This window comes from Carcharhinus amblyrhynchos, chromosome 24 (assembly GCF_965287045.1).
Source record: "Carcharhinus amblyrhynchos chromosome 24, sCarAmb.v2.hapA, whole genome shotgun sequence".
NCBI classification, from domain to species: domain Eukaryota; kingdom Metazoa; phylum Chordata; class Chondrichthyes; order Carcharhiniformes; family Carcharhinidae; genus Carcharhinus; species Carcharhinus amblyrhynchos.
In genome coordinates, this window is record NC_137347.1 from 28441189 (window position 1) to 28467436 (window position 26248).

The window sequence follows — 26248 nt, forward strand, 5'->3', positions numbered from 1 at the left end:
CTCACATTACTGGAATTGCAGTTAAAGGGCCATCTATCCCGTGCTGGGTTATTGAAATACATGTTAAAGGGCACTTATCCAGTGCTAGGTTATTGGAATGCCTGTTAAAGGGACCACCTACTCTGCTAGTATATTGGAATGCCTGTTAAAGGGCCACCTATCCTGTGCTAGGTTTCTATCTTACCGATCTGTATGTTGGCTTTTCCCTTCAGTAGCAACTTCAGGCTCTCAGTTTTGTTGTACAGGCTGCAGTAATGGAGCGGAGTGTTTCCCTCGACAGTCTTTGCATCCAGGCCACCTCTGCGGGAACATTATAAACCAGTTTAACACAGGGAGGGGTGAGGAATAAAAAGGATTAAACTGAAGAATCTCCAACACAAAAACAGAAAACGTTGGAAAATCTCAGCGGATCTGACAGCATCTGTGGATTCCTGACTCGAATTGTTGGCTCTATTCTCTCTCCACAGGCGCTGTCAGACTTGCTGAGATTTTCCAGCACTTTCTGTTTTTGTTTTAGATTCCAGCATCTGCAGCATTTTGCTTTTATATTATTATATTGGACAGGTTGGGCTTGTTTCCACTGCGGTTTAGAAAAATGAGTGGTGACTTGATTGAAGTATTTAAGATTCTAAAGTCTGGACGAAGTGGACCCAGAAAGGATGTTTCCTCGAGAACACTGTTTTTAATTTTGTCTTTATCAAAGAATCTGCAGCCTGTTTTTAATAGATTGCAGAGTGTAATGCAGCCAGGATGTTGTTACCCAGGTTGTATTACGGGCAGATTGAGGGATGCCAATTCTGGAGGGACGTACTTGGAGGTCTCATTACTATCCACCCCTCATCCATCACATCCCCAGCTTCACTCATACCACTGGCCCAGTCAGAATGTGAACAGACTGTTTGTTGAGCAGTTGGATGATTTTTCTCCCTCAGTCAAATGTCTTTTCTCTCATTTTGTAAATTTTTTTTTTAAAAGTTCCAATGATTATTTTTCTCTCTGGGATAGCTCTCAGCAGAATCCTGGAGATTAATCATCACATCCTGGAGATTCTGGGGCAAATCTTGATTATTGGCAATTCTTCAAAGCTTGCGGTTTGTATAAATGGGATGGGTCCACAGTTCTAGAGGCGGCAGCTCCCATCCAGATGATCCTCATCGCCTACATGACAAGGGCAGCAGTTAGGTGGGAACATCACCCACTCAAAGCTCCAATCCAAATCCTAACTCGTCCCGATTTGGAAACATTTCACCAAGGGTTCAATGTCCATGAAGTTGCTCCTTTAAATCAGGGCAGCGTTGGGAAGACTCCAATCAACTTGGGTAGGGGTAGAATTTCCCACTCACATGAGCACTTCACATGTAAGGACAGGGCTTTGGAAACAGAGAGGACACCACAGGGACCGAGTAGCTTCACTGACACCACAATGACATGTGTGAACACCAAGGTCCAGCTTCAGGTCCTGGGACAGTCAGACAATCATCAGAAGAGCTTGAGGTTAATGCTTCTGCCCGATATCAAAAATAAACACAAATCCTTCCCGAGCATGGATCCCCAGGCATCTGGGAAACATCAACTCATGAGCACTTCCATCTAAAAGGGCAAGGGCAGCAGATACACAGGAACACCACGACCTGCAAGTTTCCTTCCAAACCACTCACCGTCCTGACTTGGAAATAAATCGCCATTCCTTTGCAGTCGCTGGGTCTAAATCCTGGAATTCCCTCCCTAACGTCAACCCACAGAACAAGGACTGCAAGAAGGCAGCTCACCTCCACCTTCTCAAGGGTAACTAAGGATGGGCAATAAATGCTGGCCAGCCAATGATGCCCATGACCCACGAATGAATCGTTTAAAAAAAATTCCTGGCCTGAAAAACTCTCAGCCAATTCCGCATCAGAAGTAATACGTACCCATTCTGAATCAGAAAGTCAACCAAGGCCAAAGATGTCCTGTCTGCCAACCGCACGGCAAGATGCAATGGTGTTTCCCCAAGATCCTAACAAAAAAAAAGGAAAACTGCTTCATACTCCATTAGGCTTCCATTCTAAATGTAGTCATTTGATCAGGACAGAAGCCAACAAACACAAGGCCGTTAGCGTGGAATCAGTGGGCCTCAATTATTTGTGTCCCTCTTTCACGTTAGTTCATGCCCGGGTTTCTCAGGAGTGCAGGACACCAGGGTGATGGAAAACATCTAGAAGAGAAGATGACACACATCAATATGCAACAGACAGAGGATGCTATAATTGGGATTTGCAGGCCCGTGCATAGTAGGAGAAATGGAAAGTGAGGGACAGTGGCAGCTGCACACATCTGAGCAACTTGAGCCAAGGAGCTCCGATTGGAAAAGGGGCAATAAGTTTTGAAAGAACACTCGTAGAGACAGCAACAAAGAGTGGATGAGAGCCAGACAAATAGATAAAGAGAATTAAAAATATATGAATGATGTTGAGAATTCTTGTCATTTGATGAAAATCCTGCTCCTCCACTATTTCCCCCCTACACCTCCCTCACCCCACCCCCCCCAGCTATTGTCCGGAACGTGAAACAGGGACAGAGCCAGAAAGCAACAAGGCACCATGACAAGAGTCACCTGTCCATCGGGCAAGCTGAGCGCTGCAGTGAAATCCATCCCTTCTGTGTACATCTGCAGCAGAGCCAGGAGGTCCTTATTGCGAATGGCTTCTGAAAGCTTCAATCCACCTTCGCAAACCCCTTTCTTTATATATTTCCGCTCCACGTATTTTGCGGTAATGTATTCTTTCCGGGAGTTCCTGTCGGATGCAGAATGTAAAGCATGAGCAGAGCTTGGAGATCACGACCTGGTGATCCTGATCAGTTGGGGAAATTGAATGGAACCAATCCAATGAATTACCAAGGCCACCGCTCAAAAGACTGATGTCCCTTCACAAAGTGCGTTACAGTTAAAATAAATACACTTCCCAGACAATCTTAACATTCATAAATGAACGACACTCACTAATAAATCCAACATGGAATTAAATAATTTTTTTTAAAACCCAGGGAGTATCGGAAAGTGGAAATTTTCTATCAGAAGGAGTAGAATCATAGAATGCAGGAGGAGGCCATTTGGCCCATCGAGTCTACACTGACCACAATCCTATCCAGACCCTATCACCATAATCCCATGCATTTACCCTAGCTAGTCTCCCTGACACTAGAGGGCAATTTAACATGGCCAATCCACCAAACCTGCACATCTTTGGACTGTGGAAGGAAACCAGAGCATTTGGAGGAGAACGTGCAGATTCTGCATAGACAGTGACCCAAGCCGGGAATCGAACCCAGGTCCCTGGCACTGTAAGACAGCAGTGCTAACCACCGTGCTGCCTGTGATGCACTTGAGGGGAAGTTAAGGACCTGAAGGAGAAAATAAATAAAAAGGTTATGAAACAGGACAAAGAAAGGCTTGTTTGGAGTGTAAACCTATCAAAGTGAATGGCCTGTTTACCTGCTGAAAATAATTGATAATCCATCAGGTGGAAGGAAGGGGACAGGGATTCAATTTGGGAATCTGGACTTCAGGAAAGCACATGAAGAAAGTCAGAGGGGCAAGTAGCTTGTCACTCACTGTAGAGAAAGTGACGACAGTAAGGTTTATTTCCAAAAATCACACTTTGGGAGGGAGGGTCAAGAGAGCTTCTTTTTAAATCCTCCCCCTCCTCAACCTCACAGTTTCTGAAGGCAGGGAAACTAGAATGGATCTCAAGTTGCAACAATCAGGACTTAAGAGGTTACATAGAGCCTCCAGGTCTGCGAGCAGGTGAGTCAATGAATGTGTGCACCAGGGATAGAACGACTGAACCTCAGTCTTACAGGACGGAAAAATCCCAGCTTCAGTCCCCCAGTCGGTGGAGGCTAGCAGAAGTGGAAGAGGCAAAAAAAAAGTTAAATGAGCAACAGCCACCCCTCATCTGCAATTGCAAATAACAATTATGCCAGAAAATGTGAGAAACAAACAAAGTTATGATGCACCAACAGTCAAATAGCCTTCCAACACAGATACATCTGAAAAGTGTCCACTCAGGTACAGTCCTGAGATGAAGGCAGTTTGGGTCCATTAAGCTATTCCACCCCTTCCATCTGCAGCACAAGTCATTGTTTTCAGGGGAAATGTACATTAATTTGACCTTTGCACAGTCATCGCTTAATCTCCTGTTGCACCACAAACTCTCAGGAATTCAACTAACACTTGCTTAAAATTCCAGAGGCTATTTTCTCCAGTCAAGTGCCATAACATTTATACAAAAGACCCACACACTGCCCCCGTGGAAACATCTCCACACTCCCGGAGACTAAACATAAAAAAAAGCCTGTGAAAGAGAAAATGGAGATAACCAGCCGGGAGATCTGAAACTACTTCACAGAGCCAGTCATCGGAAAAGGGCTTTGGAAAAGCGTTTCTAATCACATTTTGCAGCTGCCATTGAAAAAGTACCAGTGTTGACATCAGCAGAGGCCAGATTTGGGTTTGGTGATGATGCATCCCATTGCCAAATAGCCCAGTGCCACTCACTATCTAAAGCAGTTTGGCACATGACGAATGGTGCTTGGCCTGAGGTACCGGGTGTATGCATGGAATTACAGCACAGCACGACTCCATGAGTTCAGTGACAGAATGGACAACAATGGTCACTATTTAATACACAGCGCTATCTAGTGGTGGGAGGAGTTATTGCTCAATAAACAAAATAAGTAAGTGAATGGGCCGCATGGGTGGCCCTCCTCCATCTCAAATGGACTGCAAGATTGAAATCTAGCTTGTTCATTAACCATGTCCCATAAATAAGATGCACTACATTTAACACACGCTGAATATTTCATAACGAGTTACAGAAAATGCTTAATCATTCATATATTGATAGAACTGTTATCAACTTCAAATGTTAAAAGCAAAAGAAATATTTGCATTTTGATTGGATACAGAGGGAGCACACAGCTCTCTCAATGTACACCTCACTTCATTTGCCCTTACTTTACGTGAGTATCGCTTTAGTTGTACCCTTAGGAAAAACAACCACCCAGATGGAAACCATGGAAACAGGCAGCCCCGCGTGTGGTCAGTGGTCAACACAATGTCTTGTGGGCCACACTCGGAACCCTGTTGGGCTGCACGTGTCCCATGGAGCACAGGTTTGTCCCCGATGGCGGGGGGGGAGTCCGGAAGTAGCGGTCAGAGTTTGAGGATAAGGGGTAAATCTTTTAGAACTGAGGGGAGGAGAAATTTCTTCACCCAGAGGCTGGTGAATGTCTGGAATTCACTACCACAGAATGTAGTTGAGACCAAAACATTGTCTGATTTCAAGAAGAAATTAGATATAGCTCTTGGGGCTAAAGGGATCAAGTGATATGGGAGGAAGGGAGGCAGGGGGAGATCAGGATATTGAACTCAATGATCAGCCATGATCAAAATGAATGGCAGAGCAGGCTGGAAGGGCCAAATGGCCTACTCCTGCTTCTAGTTTCTATTTAAAAGGGGAGGGCATCCAAGAACAGGCAAACCCTAAGAGTAGGAGTTGTGGTGTTAGTACAGGTTAGCAAAGCAGTTAACTAAGCGTACAACATGCTAGGGCTGAATGTCAGGAATCGATGGTAAGCTATATAAACCACTAGTTCAGTCCCAGCTTAAGGACTGTGTCCAATTCTGGGCATCAGACTTTAGGAAGGACATGATGACCATGGAGAGGGAAATTTAATAAAGGACAACAGTTTTGTGATTAGATCAGAGCAGCTGGGGGATTTCCTTCCTGGGATAGAGCAAACAAGGAGATTTGATAGAGGTGCTTAAAATTGTGAAGAGTTTAAGACAGAGTAAATAAAGGACAATTTGCTGATAGCTGAAGCGATGATAACCAGAGGTCACAGATATAAAGATGATTACCAAAAGAACCAGAGGTGACAGAGGAGAAACTTTGCTAACATGCATCATGTGGTTAGGATTTGGAACAAACTGCCAGATAGGCAGATGGGGACAGATTTGGCAGGAACTGAAGGAGAAAGCAAAAGGAGGTCTATGGGGAAAATGGATCTATCAGGAATGCTTTTCCAAAAGAGCTAGCGCAGTCACACTGGGCCGAATAGCCTCTTTCTGTGCTGTAGTGGTCTATGAATCCGTGATGTCTCGCTCAATTCACTTTGTTTAACTTCCCTCAAGTAGGAGAAGGTTAAGGAGGTGATCTGATCAATGTGTTTGAAATGATAACAGATTTGATAGCAGGAATAAAGAACTACCAGGTGACACTTTCCATAACCTTGTGTGTGGGGAGAAATCTGAAACTCTCTCCCCAAAAGGAGGAATTAGAGCTCTCAAGATGGAGCGGAATAGATTTTTGCCCACTTAAGGTATCAAGTTTTATGCAGTCAAGGTGGGCAAAGAGAGTTGAGATGCAGTTCAACCAACATCCAAATAAATGGTGGAACAGACATGACGGGTTGAATGGCTTCCAAATCCCCACGTGCCTGAAGGAGAGTGCTGTGATATAATTCTTATTCTGGAATTTTCCATGTAATTTAATTACAACAAATTTGCAATAACATTATTCAGTAAAAATAGCCAGAAGCACTTTGGAGTTAGAGCTGGGCTCCAAGAGAAGGAATGCACTTAATGTGACATTAACGATAATGCAGGAAAACTGCAAATGCAGTTTTGGTTGCTTGCCAGCTGCTTTACCCTGTGGCATCGGCATTAATTCCACGACGGCTACATTATGAACTATTTGCAGGACTGGGGTAGAGCCCTTTTGACTTCCATTCTTCATTTAATTTCACTTACTGTATTTTCTGGCTGCAACATTGGGCTTGATATCAGGCCTCTTGCTGGTGAATTTGAAGACGGGGATGAGAGGGAACGAGAGGGATTGGGGAGGCGGGGGGGGGGGGGGTTGCCGGTGGGGGGGGGGGGGGGGGGGTGCTACAAAATCTAGTAGATGTTCTGCTCACCACCTACCTCCAGCCTCTTGCCACCAGGAGTGGGGGAGGTATTGAGCAGCCTGCCTGCCACTGGGTCAGCTGAGGCCCTTGAGTGGGCAATTAGTACACTTATCCAACCCCCACCAGGATTTAAGCAGCAGGAGCAGAAGCTCAAGCCAAGCACCCAGACCAGCCGGTATCCTGGTGTGGACTGATGGTGGTGGAGAGGGGTGGGGAGTTACACTAACAAGTTCTGAGCCCACCAGAAGGCCCTTCCTATAACATTGTCCCACCACCTGCACTGCCAGCCTCTCACTGACCACCAGTACTGACATGGGACTTTCTAGTCCTGTGGGGTGAAAATTTTGCCCCCAGTCTATTATCGGCTAATTGGCTGTTAAATAGTACAGGTCCCAGCTGACGGTTCTTTAGCCGGGAGGCTGATGGGAGGGGGCGGTGTTGCGTGCACCACAGTGCCCTTAAAGTCCAATCCATCCTTTGCAATCCCCAACTCTCCTTTCTCACTGGGCTGAATGTGATACTTACATGTCACTGGTTGGACTGGGTTTTACCCCACACTGAGCTGGCAGGTTCGCCTCGAAAATCTCATTCAGCCTCGTGTTTCCGATGTTATCGGCAAGCTGCACAGAGCAAGACACCACTGCGTTAACAACACATGCAGGATGCACAGCAAGTTAACAGTTCAAATAGTTTACTGTCCTCATTGTCACCCAGGTGCAGCACCATCCACAGCTTGCCTTCAGCAACCACACACTGCGCCACCCCATCAACCACATCGACCCACATCACGCCATCAGAACCATACTCCTATCACACCCATGAGAAGCCTAGACCGTGCACACACACAACCATCCAAGTTATATGTCAGTAACACCAGTTTTCACAGTGATTCAGCAAAATGGGCACAGAACCAACACTCAATGGCAAAACGTCACCTTGGCAGCATTTAGTTTCCAAAACACAACACAAATAGCCTTTCCAGAGTAAACCTCACGTGATAAAAGGAATAAGAAGCATTCCTTTGTCTGTTTCAGACACAGGAGAAGCATTTTTCCAGCAACCTGGTGATAAGGTTACTGCAAATCTTTGTTGTGGGAAGCTCCCTTAAAGCAACTTGTGCAATGGGTATAGAATCACACAATAAAGGGAGTCAGTCTGATAAAGACAGCAGATGAGGAAGATCGCAGATTGAGTCCCCATGCTGAGCTAACTGCTCAGATCTGACGTAGAAACATGCAAATTGGTTTGAAGAGCATGAGAAAGTGAGATTTCTTACTTTCACCGATTAGCAAGTGTGTGCATTTTGGACCAACATGTGATACCCTGCAGAGCAGAATAGTCCATTGATATTTACTGAACTAAACAAAATACTGCTGATGCTGGAATCTGAAACGAGAACAGGGGATGCCAGATAAACTCAGCATGTCTGCTAGCATCTATTAGGACAGAAACAGAGTTTCGAGTCCCTTAACGCTTTGCCAGTTCTTGAGCCATGATATTCACTGTTGGGTACCACATAATTGATGACAGTTGCGTGATTCCACAAGTTGGATATTACCCACATTCAAGTTTGGACACAGCAAATGCATGTTCATCCTAATCCCCAGAGCTTGTGTTTATGTAGCTGATATGTGCAGAGCCTTCCCTCACTGAGACAACCCTGAACAAGAGTTAAAATATCCCAATTCCAAAAATGTGCAGGCTAAGTTGATTGGCCATGCTAAAACATCAGGAGGATTAGTAGGGTAAATAGGTGGGGTTACAGTGATCAGGTTTGGGTGGGATTGTTGTCAGTGCAGGCCCGATGGGCTGATTGGCCTCTTTCTGCACCGTAAGGATTCTATGACTATGAAAATTCAGTTTCTGATTTGCACAAGGCAGATATTCTCAATACCCTGCACTAATAGAGAGCCCTCAAGCCAATGAATCTCTGGGTTTTAGGAAAGATTCTTGGTGTCGCCTCGTGGCCAGCAGCCAATGTGAATCCCTGGCACGAGAACAGGCACATGTCTCAACCTAATCTCACAGCAGGAGTGGAAAGATATGTGGCGGGGGCAAGGGGGGCAGGGAAACATTGATGTTCAGCTGAAATGTTCCTCAGTGAGTCACTGCTGAGTCGGAGAAGGCAGGCGTCAGCTAGATTTGAAGGAAAGGTGCGCCCAACCTACACATCTTTGGACTGTGGGAGGAAACTGGAGCACCTCGAGGAAACCCAGACAGACACAGGGAGAACATACAAACTTCACATAGACAGTCACCTGAGGTTCCCTGGTGTTGTGGGACAGCAGTACTAAATACTGTGCCACATCATTAAGAACAAAATATTTGGTCCTCCCCCCACACACAGCTATGTATGGAATCTTGCTGTGTATATCCTGACTGCTGCATTGCCGATGTTATAATGGTGAGTATACTGCACAAGTACGTCATTGTCCATCAGGGATATCCAAGAGATGTGAAATGTTACTTTGAAGGAGAGGAGGAGAAAAAGAGAGAGAAAACTGCAGGAGGCTGGTGACAGAATATCTGACGTACCAAGAGTTCAGATGTGCTCAGTACATCCAGCATGAGTGACTGTATCCTGGAATAATGCACACCCAGCTCACGATGAATCCCAGAACATTCAATGCAGATGACAATGCCCAGATTGGTGGAGAGCCAGGTAGGATCTAGAACAGAAGCAATGGGGTTATTTACACTTAATTGCAACACAGAGTACTCTACAATCAGATTTTACATCACCCACCTTCAAACAAGGGCCAACTATTTCTATTCTACATCGCCAATTTCCATTGTTTCACTATTGGCGGCCATGCCTTCAGCTGTCAGGCCCCAAGTTCTGGAATTTCCTCCCTAAACCTCACCACCTCTCTCTCATCTCCTTTCAGATACTCCAGTATAGTTTATTACTTTGATCAACCCTCCTTGACTAATTCCTCCTTCTATGGGTCTGTATAGGCTTCTATCAGGTGATGTTCCTGTGAAGTCACTTGGAATATTTTGTTACATTAAAGATGTTCCTTAAGTGCAACTGCAAGAGTCCTTTCACAAAACAACAACTCCCTTTCGAGATCTATCATTTTCTCCCGTGAGGTCAGTAGTATAGTGCAAGCTTCAGTGCAATGCAACATCTAAATCTTAAATAAGACAGATAACTGAAGAGTCAGTGGTCGAGTTCTCCTGTAGGGCTGTGGACAAAAGCAATTTGATTTATTATTTTCACATGTATTAATATTTAGTGGAAAGTATTGTTACTTGCACGCTATACAGACAAAGCATACTATACATAGGGAAGAAAAGGAGAGTGCAGGACGTTAGTCATGGGTAGGGTGCAGACAAAGATCAACTTAATGCGAGGTAGGTCCATGGGAATGTTGTCCCATTGTTTAAGAAGGGGAATAGAGACTTTCCCGGGAATTACAGACCGGTGAGTCTTACTTCTGTTGTGGGCAAACTATTAGAAAAAATTATTAGGGATAGGATTTATAGTTATTTAGAGGGTAATGAATTGATTGGAGATAGTCAGCACGGTTTTGTGAAGGGTAGGTCGTGCCTTACTAACCTTATTGAGTTTTTTGAAAAAGTGACCAAAGAGGTGGATGGGGGTAAGGCAGTTGACGTGGTGTATATGGACTTTAGTAAGGCGTTTGATAAGGTTCACCATGGAAGGCTTCTGCAGAAAATGCAGATGTATGGGATTGAGGGTGATTTAGTTAATTGGATCAGGAATTGGCTAGCTGATAGAAGACAGAGGGTGGTGGTTGATGGAAAGTATTCGTCATGGAGTTCGGTTACAAGTGGTGTGCCTCAGGGATCTGTTTTGGGGCCACTGCTGTTTGTAATTTTTATAAATGATCTGGATGAGGGTATAGAAGGATGGATTAGTAAATTTGCTGATGACACCAAAGTCGGAGGAGTGGTAGATAGTGAAGAGGGGTGTCATAGTTTACAGAGAGACTTGGACAAGTTGCAGAGCTGGGCCGAGAGGTGGCAGATGGAGTTTAATGCGGAAAAGTGTGAAGTAATTCACTTTGGCAGGAATAACAAATGTGTAGAGTATAGGGCTAACGGTAGGACTCTGAATAGTGTTGACGAACAGAGGGATCTAGGTGTATATGTGCATAGATCCCCGAAAGTTGGAAATCAAGTCGATAAGGTTGTTAGGAAGGCATACGGTGTCTTGGCGTTTATTGGTAGGGGGATTGAATTTCGGGGCCGCAACATCATGTTGCAACTGTACAAAACTCTGGTGCGGCCGCACTTGGAGTATTGTGTACAGTTCTGGTCCCCACATTATAGGAAGGATGTGGAGGCATTGGAGAGGGTGCAGAGGAGGTTTACCAGGATGTTGCCTGGTATGGAGGGAAGGTCCTATGCGGAGAGACTGAGGGATTTGAGGTTGTTTTCGTTAGAAAGAAGGCAGCTAAGAGGAGACCTTATTGAAACGTACAAGATGATTAGAGGTTTAGTTGGGTGGACAGTGATAGCCTTTTTCCTCGGATGGAGAAAGCTAGCACGAGGGGACATAGCTTTAAATTAAGGGGTGGTAGTTATAGGACGGATGTCAGATGTAGGTTCTTTACCCAGAGGGTGGTGAGGGAATGGAATGGAATGCCCTGCCTGCTGCAGTTGTAGATGCGCCTAGTTTGGGGGCGTTTAAGAGGTCCGTGGATAGGTTTATGGATGGAAAGGGATTGGTTTAGATTAGAGGGTCATTGCTTTTTTCTTAATTGGTCGGCGCAACATCAACGGCTGAAGGGCCTGTTCTGCGCTGTAATGTTCTATGTTCTATTCAAAAGTCTGATGGCAGCAGGGAAGTAGCTGTTCTTGAGTCAGTTGGTATGTGTCCTCAGACTTGCTTTTGTGCTAAGTCGAGAAGGGGCTGTATGTTTGTGGGAGATGATTTGACTAGGATCATCATAGATAGTGAGCTGTTGAGGTTTATACTAGGGTCAGAGGTTTACAGCATGGAAAAAGGTCCGCATTTGGCCCATATTCATCTATACCCATCTTTCCCACGTAACTGTCTAAACGCTTTTTAAAAGATAAAATTGTACTCGCCTCTACTACTATCTCTGGCAGCTTGTTCCAGACACTCACCACCCTCTGTGTGAAAAAAATGCCCCTCTGGACCCTTTTGTATCTCATCTCTCCCCTCTTACCTTAAACCTATGCCCTCTAGTTTTCGACTCCCCTACCTTTGGGAAAAGATAATGACTATCTAGCTGATCTATGCCCCTCATTATTTTATAGACCTCTATAACATCACCCCTAAGCTCCAGAGAAAAAAGTCCCAGTCTATCCAGCCTCTCCCTATAATTCAAACCATCAAGTCCTGGTAGCATCCTAGTAAATTTTTTCTGTACTTTTTCTAGTTTAATAATATCCTTTCTATAGTAGGATGGCTAGAACTGTACACAGTATTCCAAGTGTGGCCTTACCAGTGTTTTGTACAACTTCAACAAGACATCCCAACTCCTGTATTCAATGTTTTGACCAACGAAACCAAGCATGCTGAATGCATTCTTCACCACTCTGTCCATCTGTGACTCTACTTTCAAGGAGCTATGAATCTGTACCCCTTGAGCTCTTTGTTCTATAGCTCTCCCCAACACACTACCACTAACTGAGTAAGTCCTGCCCTGGTTTGATCTATCAAAATGCATCACCGCGCATTTATCTAAATTAAACTTCATCTGCCATTCGTCAGCCCACTGGCCCAACTGATCAAGATCCCGTTGCAATTCTTGATAACCTTCTTGACTGTCCACTATAACATGAATCTTTGTGTCATCTGCAACTTACTAATCAGGCCTAATAAATTCTCATCCAAATCATTAATATAAATACAAATAAAAATAGCTCCAGCACAAATCCCTGAGGCACACTACTAGTCACAGACCTCCAGTTTGAAAAACAACCCTCTGCAACCACCCTCAATCTTCTATCAGCAAGTCAATTTTGTATCTATTTGGCTACCTCACCCTGGATCCCATGAGATTTAACCTTATACAACGACCTACTACATGGTACCTTGTCAAAGGTCTTGCTTAAGTCCATGTAGACGACATCAACTGCACTGCCATCATCTACCTTCTTGGTTACCCCTTCAAAAAACTCAATCAAATTTGTGAGACATGATTTTCCACTCACAAATCCATGCTGTCTATATCGTGTTTGAATCTTGTAATTGATAAAAGTTAGTTAAAATATACTAAAAATATTTAATGTGTGTTCTTAAATAAACTTTGTTTGATAAAAGCTTCCTAGTGAGCCATCTGAATCATACCTGGAGTGAAATACTTTATGCTCACCCATGCCAAAATCAAGTGTAAAAACTTAGGCTCCTGGCTATCTTCATAAAACACCATGGAATTCCAGACCTGGATCATAACAGTTGGAATAATTAAAAATCCAGAATGTTCAAGAGGCCAAGAGTGGAGAGATCTCCAATGGCTGAAGGAGCTCATGAGAGAGGGGTGGAGCTAGGAAGGATTGGCAAACGAAGATGAGAATTTTAAGGCTGAGATGTTGCCAGATGGGGGCCAATATAGGTCAGCAAGTATATGCTACTCAGCTTTCTGCGATGGCCTTATCAGGTTATGGAGAGATAGGTACAGGGAAGGGACTTTTTGTTTCTGATTCCTGGTCAATATTTGGTAGGAGCACATTCAGATATGCGTGACCACGTGTTTTTCTGTTAGCTTGGCTCAGATAGCACTTTTGCCTCAAGGACAAAGTTCCTTCCACCCGAACTTTGAGCTCAATTTAAACTAGCATTCCACAGCAGTACAGCAATGATAGAGGTGAGGCACCCACACTGAGCCAGCCACACATTAAAGATCCCTCCATACCCTCGGTCCCTGAGCCACCTTGAAACATATCACTGTGTGCCAGCCAGTGCACTCCACACCTTCAGTGGGCGAGGAGCCCACTATAAGCTCTTCATGAAAACTGGGCCCAGTGAGATCCTGGGTCCTGCAGGTTTCTAGGTTAACCCCTCCAGGACTGTTCCAATTTTGGTAACAAGTAATTGGAACCATACAGTCTGTGCAGAGTCCAGACTTTTAATCACAAGCTAGGTTTAATAGCGTATCACTCAGAGTCTGTTTCTCACACTTTGATCAAGTTAATCCCCTCAACTTCCAACACACACCCAGCCAACCCCAATCGCCAACTGAAACTCCTAATCAAGAGCAGAGACTGGGGCTGGTAGTCACTTATATTAATGAAGGCCACACACCCTTCATCCAAAATGGGGAGGTTAAGAGACAAACAGGTCCCCGGAAGGAGACACTTACCTGTTGCCCCACAGTCACAGCACACCTCATTTCCTGGCATGCCTTTGACCTCTGCAATGATCGATTTGGTCAGTTCTTGGACTGTGTCATTGTTGCCGTTGCTAATGTCTCCTTTAAAGGCGTTGTTGAGTGCCTCCTCTTTGCTGTTTTGCAACACAGAAACCCACCTGGAAGCACAAGGACGTACGCATTGGCTATGAATATTTGGGACTGGCTCAGACTCGATCAACACAACCACAAACCATGTGTGTCGGCACAGTTTAACTGAATATAGTTCAGTGCTGATCAAAATTGGTGCCAGCTATTAAATAAGTCAGTATAGCCAAATACACTGTGACCTCAATTAAGGCGCATGCATAGATCAATTAGATAGTCAATATCTTTTCCCGAAGGTAGGGGAGTCAAAAACCAGAGGGCATAGGTTTAAGGTAAGAAGGGAGAGATACAAAAGGGTCCAGAGGGGCAATTTTTTTCACACAGAGGGTGGCGAGCATCTGGAACAAGCTGCCAGAGGCAGCAGTAGAGGCGGGTACAATTTTGTGTTTTAAAAAGCGTTTAGACAGTTACATGGGAAAGATGGGTATAGATATAGGCCAAATGCGGGCAATTGGGACTAGCTTAGGAGTTACAAAGGGGTAGCATGGACAATTTGGGCTAAAGGGCCTGTTTCCATGCTGTAAACTTCTATGATCCTGGTATAAACCTCAACAGCTCGCTATCTATGATGTTCCAAATCAAATAACATCCCACTAAGGAAAGTAAATACTACTGTATGGTGGCACAGTGGTTATCACTGCTGCCTCTCAGCATCAGGGTTAACTCCAGCCTTGGGTGACTGTTTGCCTGTTCTCCCCACATCTGTATGGGTTTCCTCCAGGTGCTCCGGTTTTCTCCCCACTCCAAAGATGTGCAGGTTAGGTGCACTGGCCATGTAAAATTGCCCCTTAGTGTCCCAAAATGCGTAGGTTAGTGGATTAGCATGTGTGGGGTTATGGGGACAGGGAGGGAGAAAGAGGACCTAGGTAAGGTACTCTGTCAGTCGGTGCAGACTCAATGGGCCAAATGGCCTCCTTCTGCACAGCAGAGATTCTATATTGTGACATATTATGCAATGGGTGTCAGATGTGGCTCAAGTGGGTTGCACTCTCACCTGAGTTAGAAGATGGTGGGGTCATTGGCAGGGCCAGCATTTATTGTCCATCCCCAATTGACCTTGAGAAGGTCGGGGTGAACTTGTGGTGCTAATGCACCGACAATACTGTCAGGTAGGCAGTTCTTGGATTTTGACTGAGTGACAATGAAGAAACAACAATATATTTCCAAGTCAGGATGGTGTGTGATTTGGGGATAGGCTCGGAGAGATGGTCTGTTCCTCATAGTCTGTTCCCTTATTCTCCTAAATGGAACAGATTGCATATTTGAAAGGTGCTATCAAAGGAACCATGTGAGTTGCTGGAGTGCATCTGATAGATGGTACACACTGCTGCCACTGTACACTGGTGGTGGAGGGAGTGAATGTTTAATGTAGTGGAACCTAGCCAATCAGGCAGGCTGCCTTATCCTGGCTGGGGTTAGATCAAGTAGGAAGAGGTTCATATTGATGTAGGCACCAGCCTCTTGTGATTGGGCTGAATGGTCCCTTTCCGTGCTGTAAGTACGTTGTAGCTTTATCAAAAATAAATCCCAGCTTTTTATTGCAAATAGCCCTAGAATGGGGCCATTGGATCAATTCAATTACAAGCATTGCTCAGTGTTGAGGCTGTGCCATGTCTACTCAGTGGTAACAAGTAGAAACGCATCAACTTAGCAACAGTCATCCTTGTCCTACTCTGTGACATGGCAATATACCAAACAATAAGGATCTAGTGTAAAACACAAACAAACGGCACCCTTTTACTCACGCTTGGCATTCTTGTTCATCCTCAGCTTGGAAATGGTACGTTCGATTATCTACACAAAAATAAACATGATGTCAAGGGTTAAAGGTCAGTGGCACCTTCAGCTCATATCTGAGCACCAGATCAACTGTGAGAGAGTTCATTGCACTGTCAGAGGTGCTGGGTTCGATTCTCCGGCCCTGTTCGCCCTAGGCACAAATCCCTCCAGTGAGATTAAAGTCAAACGTAGCGACTCCCAGTATGTAACCCACCACCATTCCCCAGCAGGAAGTAACATGAGAGCCAATCACTACAGGCCCTTAAAACCAAGAACAGGTGCCTTGGACTCCGAGGGAAGTAAGAGGTGAGTACTGCTCAGCACTTACCTCCAGGTGCCAAGAGCAAAGCATTCTCTGCCAAGGTGCAGGAAGTGAGGTGGGGGGGGTGGGGGGGAGAGGGGGCTTGGGCTAGGCCGGAGGGGTTTAGGTCATGGGTCTTTTCCAGGATGGGGCTCTCTGATTGTTCTAAAAGCTTTGAGGTGCTTTGTTTACATTCCATTCATAAGATTATTGGAGCAAAATTAGGCCATTTACCACAACGGATCTGCTCTGCCATCCGATCATGGTTGATATGCCCCTCATCCCCTTTTCCTGCCTTCTCCTCATACCCCTTCATCCCGTTACAATTAAAAATCTGTCTAACTTCTCCTTAAATTTACTTACTGTCCCAGCATCCACCGCACTTTGGGATAACTAATTCCACAGATTCACAACTCTTTGAGAGAAATAGTTTCTCTTAACTTTTACAACCCCCTGGAATTACAGCTGCTGCCTCCTTCAAAAGGACGGATTACGGTTGTTTATTTATTCAACACAAAGTCCATTGCCAGCTGCTCACTTGGAGCTCATTTCTTTTACATTTGCTTTTTTTTAAACCCCTGATGTCTGAACGCTGTGCCTTTACTCGAGGTTGGCATACAAGCGACTTGCACCATTTGGACATTAAAGTGCAAGGGTTCCTCAATGAGGACCTTGTCAGCCACTGTTGAATTCTCTGGATAGACCTGATGATTACATCAGGATTACATCAAAAAAAATGTCTCCATGTGGGTGGATTGTAATCATGCTAACCTCCCAGGCACGAATCGCATCACATTTCTTGCCAGAGACCACACTTCAACACTTCTGGGGAGAATTGAGCTCACTGTCTTTCAGATGAGACATTCAACTGAAATCCCATCAAACCTCTCGAGTGCATGTAAAAGATTCTATAACACTATTTCAAAGGGGAACTTTCCTTGGTGTCTTTGACCAATATTTATTCTCCGACCAACTAATTGGTGATTGACCGCCTTGCTGTTGGTGGGATCTTGCTGTGCACTAACTGACTGCCACATTTCTCCACATGTCAACACTTTAAAATACTTCATTGCCAGTAAAGCTCACTGCAACAGCCCCGGGTCATAAGGGGTGTTACTTAAATGTAAATAGTTTATTTACTGTGTTACATGCTGTGCAGTAATTACACTTACGTGTTATAAGATCAAAGCATTTTCGTTCTTCAGGATTTGGTTTCACCTGACAGGTCAGCAACTTGAGTATGGCTGGAGGCCTGTTGATCTGAGGAGGAAATTACATAATGAAGAACAGTACAGCACAGGAACAGACCTTCGGCCTACCCAGCCTGTGTCCTATCAAAACCAGCTGCCTGTATCCCTCGATTCCCCATCTCTTCATGTGTCTATCCAGATAAGTCTTAAACTAACATATCTGCCTCAACCCACCTCACTTGGCAGTGCATTCCAGGCCCCCACCACCCTCTGTGTAAAAAAAAACTTGCCCCCCACATCTCTAGTGAACTTTTCCCCCTTACCTTGAACTCGTGCTCCCTTGTAATTGTGATTTTTGCCCTGGGAAAAAGTATTTGCCTTATCTATGCCCCTCATAATTTTATAATCTATCTGGTCGCCCCTCAGCTTCTGTCTGGAGAACAATCCCAGTTTATTCAATCTCTCCTCATAGTTAATACCCTCCACACAGACAATATTCTGGTAAACCTTTTCTGCACTCCCACAAAAGCCTCCATGGCCTTCTGGTAGGGTGGCGACCAGATTTGGACAAAGTATTGCAAATGTGGCCTAACCAACATTTTATATAACTAAACATAATTTGCCAAATTTTATACTTGATGCCCCGGCTAAGCATGCCTATGTTTTCTTCACAACATTTTCTACCTGAGCTGCCACTTTTAAGGATCTGTGGACCTGTACTCCCAGACCTCTCTGTATCTATATTTTCCTGATGGCTCTGCCATTTATTTTATAGCTCCCACCCGAATTGGATCTACCAAAATGCACCACCTCGATGCGGGTGCCTCAGCTAACCAGTGAAACGCAGAACCATAGAAAATAGAAGCAGGAATAGGCCACTTGACCCTTCGCGCCTGCTCTGCCATTCAGTATGATGATGACTGATCAGCCAACTCAGTAATCTGACCCCACATTTGCCCCATATCCTTTGATCCCTTTCTTCCCAAGAGCTATATCTAACTCCTTCTTGAAAATACATGTTTTGGCCTCAACTGCTTTCTGTGGCAGTGAATTCCACACATTCACCACTCTCTGGGTGAAGAAATTTCTCTTCATCTGTGTCTTAAACAATCTACCCTGTATCCTCAGACTGTGACTCCCCTGGTTCTGGATTCCCCCACCATCGGGAACATACTTCCTGCATCTATCCTACCTAATCCTGTTAGAATTTGATAGGTTTCTATGAGATCCCCCCTCATTCTTCTGAACTTCAGCAAATATAATCCTAACCAAATCAATCACTCCTCATATGTCAGTTGCGCCACCCAGGAATCAGTCTCGGGAGGCAGATCTAATCTATGAGGAGAGATTTGAGTCAGTTAGGATTATAAAAATCTTGCAGCACAAGGCAGAGGAGCACAAGGCATCGCTTCTGAAAAATTTGCATAATGGAGACAGAAGAAAAATAGCTTAAACTATTATTCATTTCAATTTAAATAGGAACCCTTTAGTGCCAAGTTTAGCGGGAGGATTTCCATTAAACACATAATGCTGGTGTCAATAGCAAAATCCAAAAGAAAAGCTCAGGAAATAAATGCTTTAAGGTTTACTTATGCTCTTGTAAAGTTTACTTACAGTACTATGCGATATTGTGAGGTAGCCATATTTAACTCCACACTTTCTCTTCTGCCACACTCTCCGGATCCTAGAAGTTGAGAGAGTAAAATTTGTACCAGAAACAACAGATTTATAATTGATGGGTCATACTGCAGATATCACGGGGCATAGAATCCCTACAGTGCAGAAGGAGGCCATTTGGCCCATCAAGTGTGCACTAACAACAATCCCACCCAGGCCCTATCCCCACATGGGGACAGAGTAGGCATCATGGGCATTTCCACAGAGTTTACATTTTGATCAAGTCAGGTCCAGAAACAATTACTATCACAGGATTGGTTTCAGGAGACTGGAGAAGCAACCCGTAGGGACAAAATGGCCCAGATTCATCCAGGAATACGGTTAACAAACTGGTGAATGGTTTCCTCCACTAGAGTACAGCTTTTAGAAACCAGGTGAAACTTCTTCATTTGAAAAGGGAGGGGAAAGATTGTGGAATACTGTAAGGTATCATTTAATGATCATTCATCTGGGTTCATGGGACAATGAAATGTCTTTCCGGTGAAGGGTTTAAGGGGCAATGCTGCAAAGATAACGGAATCAAGCAGCACAGAAACACGCCATTCAACCCATCATTCATGTTCGTTAAGAACCATTTAATTAGTCCCAGTAAAATTTCTTTATTCAAGAAAATATGCAATTTTTCTTTGAAAGCTAATGGGTGAGGTGGGCTCTCCTCAGTGTTTCTGGAGGTGTTCACTGGAGGCCCAGCCATGTCAATGGAAATTCCCACAGAAGCCACCCCACACAGCTGGGAAAGCTGTAGCAGGGGGTACGCTGCCGGCAGGACCACAGAATCCCGCCGACACGAGCGCCTGGAGAATTCCGGCCACTATTGCATCTGCTTCCACCACCCTCTCAAGCAGTGATTCCCAGATCATCATAACTTGATGTCTTAAATAAGAACATAAGAACATAAGAAATAGGAGCAGGAGTAGGCCATCCAGCCCTTCGAGCCTGCCCCGCCATTCAATAAGATCATGGCTGATCTGTCGCTGCTCAGTTCCACATTCCCGCCCTCTCCCCATAACCCTTAATCCCCTCTCTTATCAAAAACCCATCAACCCACGTCTTAAAAATATTTAGCGAGGCAGCCTCCACCACTTCAACGGGCAGAGAATTCCAGAGATTCACCACCCTTTGAGTGAAGAAGTTCCTCCTCAACTCCGTTCTAAACCGCCCCCCCTTTATCTTGAGGCTGTGCCCCCTAGTCCTACTGTCTTTTTTGAGCGGGAAGAGTCTCTCCACCTCTATCCTATCCATCCCATTCATCATCTTATACGTCTCAATGAGATCTCCCCTCATTCTTCTAAACTCTAACGAGTACAAGCCCAGTTTATTCAGCCTCTCCTCATAGCTCAACCCCCTCAACTCCGGTATCAGCCTAGTAAACCTCCTCTGCACTCCCTCCAAGGCCAAAATATCTTTGCGCAGGTGCGGCGCCCAAAACTGCACACAGTACTCCAGCTGCGGCCTCACCAATGCCCTATACAGCTGCAGCAAGACCTCCCTACTTTTATATTCAATCCCCCTCACTATGAAGGCCAGCATCCCATTTGCCTTCCTGACCACCTGCTGCACCTGCAAGCTGGGTTCTCCTCATTTCATCCTGGCTTTTTGCCCAATTTTAAAAACCTATACGCTTTGGTTAATGATCTTCCTGAGCTTGGACACAGTTTCTCTTTATTTCCTCCATCAAGAAACAACATGACCTCAAGTGTCTCGACCATATCTCTCTTTAACCTTCCCTGCTCCAGGGAGAACAGTCCCATTTTCATGGGTAAATTGAGATGATAAAAGGAATGAATTATTTTTAGGCCAAGGACCTTGTGCTTTCTGATTTCTTACCCATCACTCTTCTTGTTTAGGAAGCCAGATTTTTCTGTGCCGTACAGACGGTTTCCTGGAAGTGGGTGGATGCTGTAGCCAGAATTTTTCCTGTTCAAACATTCCTGAAAAAAAATGCAGACATTTAAAATCGTACATGGAAAATGGAATTGAGCGACAAGGACCTTCATACAAGTGCTATAGTGCAGAAGGCAGCCATTTGGCCCATTGAGTCTGCACTGACTCTCTGGTAAAGCATCTTATCCAGTACCCCATCCCTCTCCACACATGCTTATCCTTGTAACCCCACACATTTACCATTGCTAATGCATACTCATCTTTAGACACCAAGGGGCAATTTAGCACGGGCAATCCACTTAATTTCAAACAGCATTACCAGCCCACCAACAGAAACATAGAGGTAACCACTATTAAACTCAACTTACTTAACCTTAAGAACTGATGTGATCTGGAATGCTCATGAATTTCAAACATATCCATAAAATATAAGTTCTCTATCTTTAAATTATTGGAATGACATCAATGAGAACAAATGGAGAAGCTGCATGAATGGCATGGTAGCACAGTGATTAGCATCAGGGACCCAGATTCAATTCCTGCCTTGGGTCACTGACTGTGGGTTAGGTGGATTGGCCATGATAAATTGCCTCTTAGTGTCAGAGGGAGTGGCAGGATAAATACATAGGGTTACGGGATTAGGGCCTAGGTGAGATTGTTGTCAGTCCAGGCTCAATGGACTGAATGGCCTCTTGCTGCACTGTAGTGATTCAACAATTTGCTGTTTGATCCTCCTCTGAGGCATTTTCCTGCTTGCAAAGAACTCACTTGGTGTTGCTACCTACCTCCTTATGATCCACTTGAAGCACTGATCTTAGGGAGTCTCTGATCTGGGTCAGCTGTTTCATCTCCTCATCCTGTGCTTGCTTCAGCTACATGCCAACAAGAAGAAAACTTTTGTTAAAGTATGAATAAACCTAACTAGCTGACAGAGGTCTCAGCCAGCACTCAACATTTTAACACAGTTTGCCTTGCCTTTAAAAAAAACTATTCCCCTTTCTTCACTGTTCTCCTGAATGTTTGTAGCTCTCTGACAGCACCAACATAGTGAGGCTAAACAATGCTGCTCAGTAATTTGCCATCGGAAAGAAGGGGCTCTCAGCCAAACTCAACGCTTTTCCTCACAAGTGAATTATAATATCAGCACTCACGCAGTTCATTGATTTCTATAGCATCTTTAACTTGGTAGACACTCCCCACCGCCCCCCCACTTCACAGAAACATAATCATACAAAAATTGGCAAAAACCAACAGCATGTTTAGCACTGCTGCCTCATGGCTCCAGGCCCCCAGGTTCAATTCCAGTCTTGGGTAACTGACTGTGTGGAGTTTGCATATTTTCCTCATGTCTGTGTGGGTTTCCTCTGGGTGCTCCGGTTTCCTCCCACAGTCCGAAAGATGTGCAGGTTAGTGGATTGGCTGTGCTAAATTGCCCCTTAGTGTCCCAATATGTAGGTTAGATGGATTATCCATGAGAAGTGTGTGGGGTTACGGGGATAGGGCGGGGGAAAGAGGGCCTGAGTAAGACACTCTGTCAGAGAGTCGGTGCAGACTCGATGGGCCAAATGGCCTCTTCTGCACTGTGAGGATTCTATTAGCTGATAGTAGATGATCAAAAGCTTCATCAAAAATTTTAAGGAAGAGCTTTAAGAAGGAGGAAAGGGTGGTGGGACAGATGGTAAAAGGTTGGACACAGAGAATTCCAGAGCCTGGGGCTAAGGTAATGGTGAAATAATAAATGCCAAGATGAATAAGAGACAAGAATTGGAAGAGCATAGAAATCTTAGAGTGTTGCTAGGCTGCAGGAGATTAAGGAAGGGCAATATCAGGGGGAATTGGTCATGGAAAGGGGAATTTTGATCCGTGCACTCTCAGAACATCTGAAAATACTGAAGTACTCTGGAGTGCAGGTATCATGGGCTGGATTTTATGGGGCTTTGTGTTCCCCGTGTACTCCCCCCCACCCACCATCCCAAATAAAAAGTCATTTGCAAGCCCATGAAAAAGTGGGCTGCTCACATGGCTTTTATACTCAATGGGGCGTTCATTGGTTCAGGGCAAGATATCCCACCCCCTCCACCTTCCCACTGCCCAATCAAATCGGCTAACAGCTCTGCAGGGCCATGTTCAAGCAGTGGCCACTGCACAGATTACATGCAGTCCATAAAGAAGATGGGATTATGGAGGCCGAACTAAAGGCATGTCCAGGACATCAACGAGGTCTGGCTGGCCCCAGCAGTGGGAGTGGGCGGGTGTTTGGTGAGGATGGTGCGAGGGAGGGTCATCATCATAGAATCCCGACAATGCACAGACGGAGGCCATTCAGGAGTCTGCACGGCCTCGCTTGGTAAGCTCGTAAAATCCTGCCCGAGGCCAATTGAGATTTCCTTTCTGGGAACAGAGATGGTAGTGTTTCTGCCGGAGCATCCCACTCAGGCCCTATTCCCGTAACCCCGCATACTTACCCCGTTAATCCACCTAACCTGCACATCTCAAGGACTGTGGGAGGAAACTGAAGCATCCGGAAGAAACCCATGCAGACACAGGGAGAACGTGCATACTCCACACAGACAGTGATCTGAGGCTGGAACTGAATCCAGGTCCCTGACGCTGTGAAGCAGCAGTAATAATCACATTAATGCCACCATGCTACCCTGTTGAAAGTGTGTATGACTTTGCAGGGGGTGGGGATGGGTGCCTCTTATGCAAACACAGAACAAATTCTAGGCATCAGTCTGCCCAGTATAAGTTGCCAGGTGCCCCTTTGGCATGGGACCATCCCTCCCACAGGTAAAATAACAGAATGAGGTACATAAAGGTCCATTAATTGACTCCATTGCCCTTCCAAAAAAAAATAAGAAGTTCACCTGACAAAGGGGCAGAGCCCCGAAAGCTAGTGGTGTTTGCTACCAAATAAACCTGTTGGACTTTAACCTGGTGTTGTGAAACTTCTTACTGTGTTTACCCCAGTCCAACACTGGCATCTCCACATCATGACTTCCAAAAAAAAGGCAGACAATGCTTACCGAGTGCACAATCACAGCCAACTTTTCTACAAAAGGAGTCAGGCTTTCAGCCGCCTTGAGACCATCCTGGAAAAAGCTTCAAAATAAAAGCAGTAGAAAAGATAAGCAAGAGTGTAGCACAACGCAAAACATGACAGCTTCAGAGTTCATGACCCAGCACGCTGCTGTACTGGCAATCGATCCCACTTTAATACTTGGGAAACTGTCGATGGAAAACAAAGCATCTTACATGTGACTGAAAGAAGTGTTGAATGTTGTACATCAAGAAATGGATCACTGCAATGTCCCCCATGAGCTGAGAGTCATCAGCTGGTACAGGAGGCCCCAACCCAACTCTGTGCTCAGGTCTCTGGTCCAAGTCAGGATGGCTGGTCTCAGCTGGATTGTAGAATATTTCTCAGAACAACAGAAATGACACTGGTTGCAAAAAGTTTATCCGCAAGAGTTTTGAAATATCCCTGCAAATACAAAATGTGCAGCACAGTGGCATGGTAGCTAGCGCCGCTGTCTCACAGAGTGCCAGGAACCTGGGTTCGATTCCTGGCTTGGGTCACTGTCTGTGTCACTGGGGTGGCACAGTGGTTAGCGTTGCTGCCTCACAGCGCCAGGGATTTCAGTTCAGTTCCCGGCTTGGGTCCCTGTCTGTGCAGTTTGCACGTTCTCCCCTGTCTGCGTGTGCTTCCTCTCATATTCCAAATATGTGTGGGTCAGGTTGATTGGCCACACTAAGTTGCCCCTTAGTGTCGGGGGATTAGTTGGACTAAGTGAGTGAGGTTACGGGGCAAGGGCCTGGATGGGACTGTGGTCAGTGCAGACTCGCTAGGCTGAATGGCCTCCTTCTGACTGCAGAATTTTATGATTCATGCTCACAGCCCTGCTTCTAGCACTTTCTATTCACTCAAGCCCTGGCTGAACACCCAGGTCAACTAAACCAAGCACAGTGAGCAGAGATCAGCTACCAGGCTCTGATAAATCAAATAAAGGGCAGTCGGACCATTGAACGCTACAGAGGTCACAAATAGAATCACTATCCAATGACTCTTTGTTCACGAGACCACATGCAGAGAGGGTGGGACTGCCCACCGTTGTGGAGTGACTGTTGAAACTCAATCTGGAGGAACAGGCGCAACAGGGGAAAATAAAAATATCAGCCAGCATCTTTAACATGGGAGAAAAGAAAAGCTGGGAGATTAAAAAAACAGATTGTAACGTAATACTTTCCACAGGGGCCTCGCTACAATGAAAACTTCTTTCCCCATGGGTCTATCACCGTCACTTACAGCCAAACCTCCATCAGCACAAAGCTCACTGGAGATTTACACTGCACACGTTTTTTAAAAAATCTACACAAGCTGAAAACAGCGACTTCAAATCAAACAGCAAAACAGAGCATTTCAAATAGATCTAGAAACTTCCAGCAGGTCAGGCAGCATCTATGGAACAAAAGTTTAATTTTTCAGATAGTACACAGGGTTCGTTGATATGAAGCATTAATCCAAACGGTTTAGGTAATCCTCAATTACATCTCGACTTTGATTTGAATCTCAACTCTCAGATTTAAATTCCAAGGAGGGGTCACAGGGGCACAGTGGTCAGCACTGCAGTCTCAGAGCACCAGAGACCTGGGTTCAATACCCCCTTGGCTGTGTGTGTTTACATGTTCTCCCCGTGTCTGCATGGGTTTCCTCCGGGTGCTCCAGTTTCCTCCCACAGTCCAAAGTTGTGCAGGTTAGGTTGATTGGCTGTGCTAAATTGCCCCACTAGCAAGGTAAATACCTAGGGTTACAGGGACAGGGTGGGACAGTTGTTGGTGCACAGGCTTGATGGGCCAAATAGCCTCCTTCTGCATCATAGAAATTCTATGATCTTTTTTAAGAGGATTAACTAGCTATGAAACCAAGGTGGGTAAATGAGGCTGAGGTACAGATCACCCTGATCTATTTGAGTGAGGGAACAGCCTTCAGGGGCTGAAGGGTTTACGCC

General features: G+C 45.1%; 1 protein-coding gene across 1 annotated transcript in view; it reads right to left on the reverse strand.

The window, feature by feature from the left end:
- The window catches only part of LOC145357984 (arf-GAP with SH3 domain, ANK repeat and PH domain-containing protein 2-like), a 98153-nt gene that overhangs the window by 18405 nt on the left and 53500 nt on the right, over window positions 1–26248 (reverse strand). Inside the window, exons 8-19 of the mRNA XM_080211633.1 lie at window positions 24266–24341; window positions 22025–22111; window positions 21183–21286; window positions 19293–19362; window positions 17661–17748; window positions 16154–16202; window positions 14253–14419; window positions 9487–9620; window positions 7477–7571; window positions 2594–2774; window positions 1911–1996; window positions 185–300 (exon numbers count right to left, since the gene is read on the reverse strand). Of these exons, the coding sequence (XP_080067759.1) occupies window positions 185–300; window positions 1911–1996; window positions 2594–2774; window positions 7477–7571; window positions 9487–9620; window positions 14253–14419; window positions 16154–16202; window positions 17661–17748; window positions 19293–19362; window positions 21183–21286; window positions 22025–22111; window positions 24266–24341 (1253 nt within the window). The remainder of the gene's footprint in view (window positions 1–184; window positions 301–1910; window positions 1997–2593; window positions 2775–7476; window positions 7572–9486; window positions 9621–14252; window positions 14420–16153; window positions 16203–17660; window positions 17749–19292; window positions 19363–21182; window positions 21287–22024; window positions 22112–24265; window positions 24342–26248) is intronic.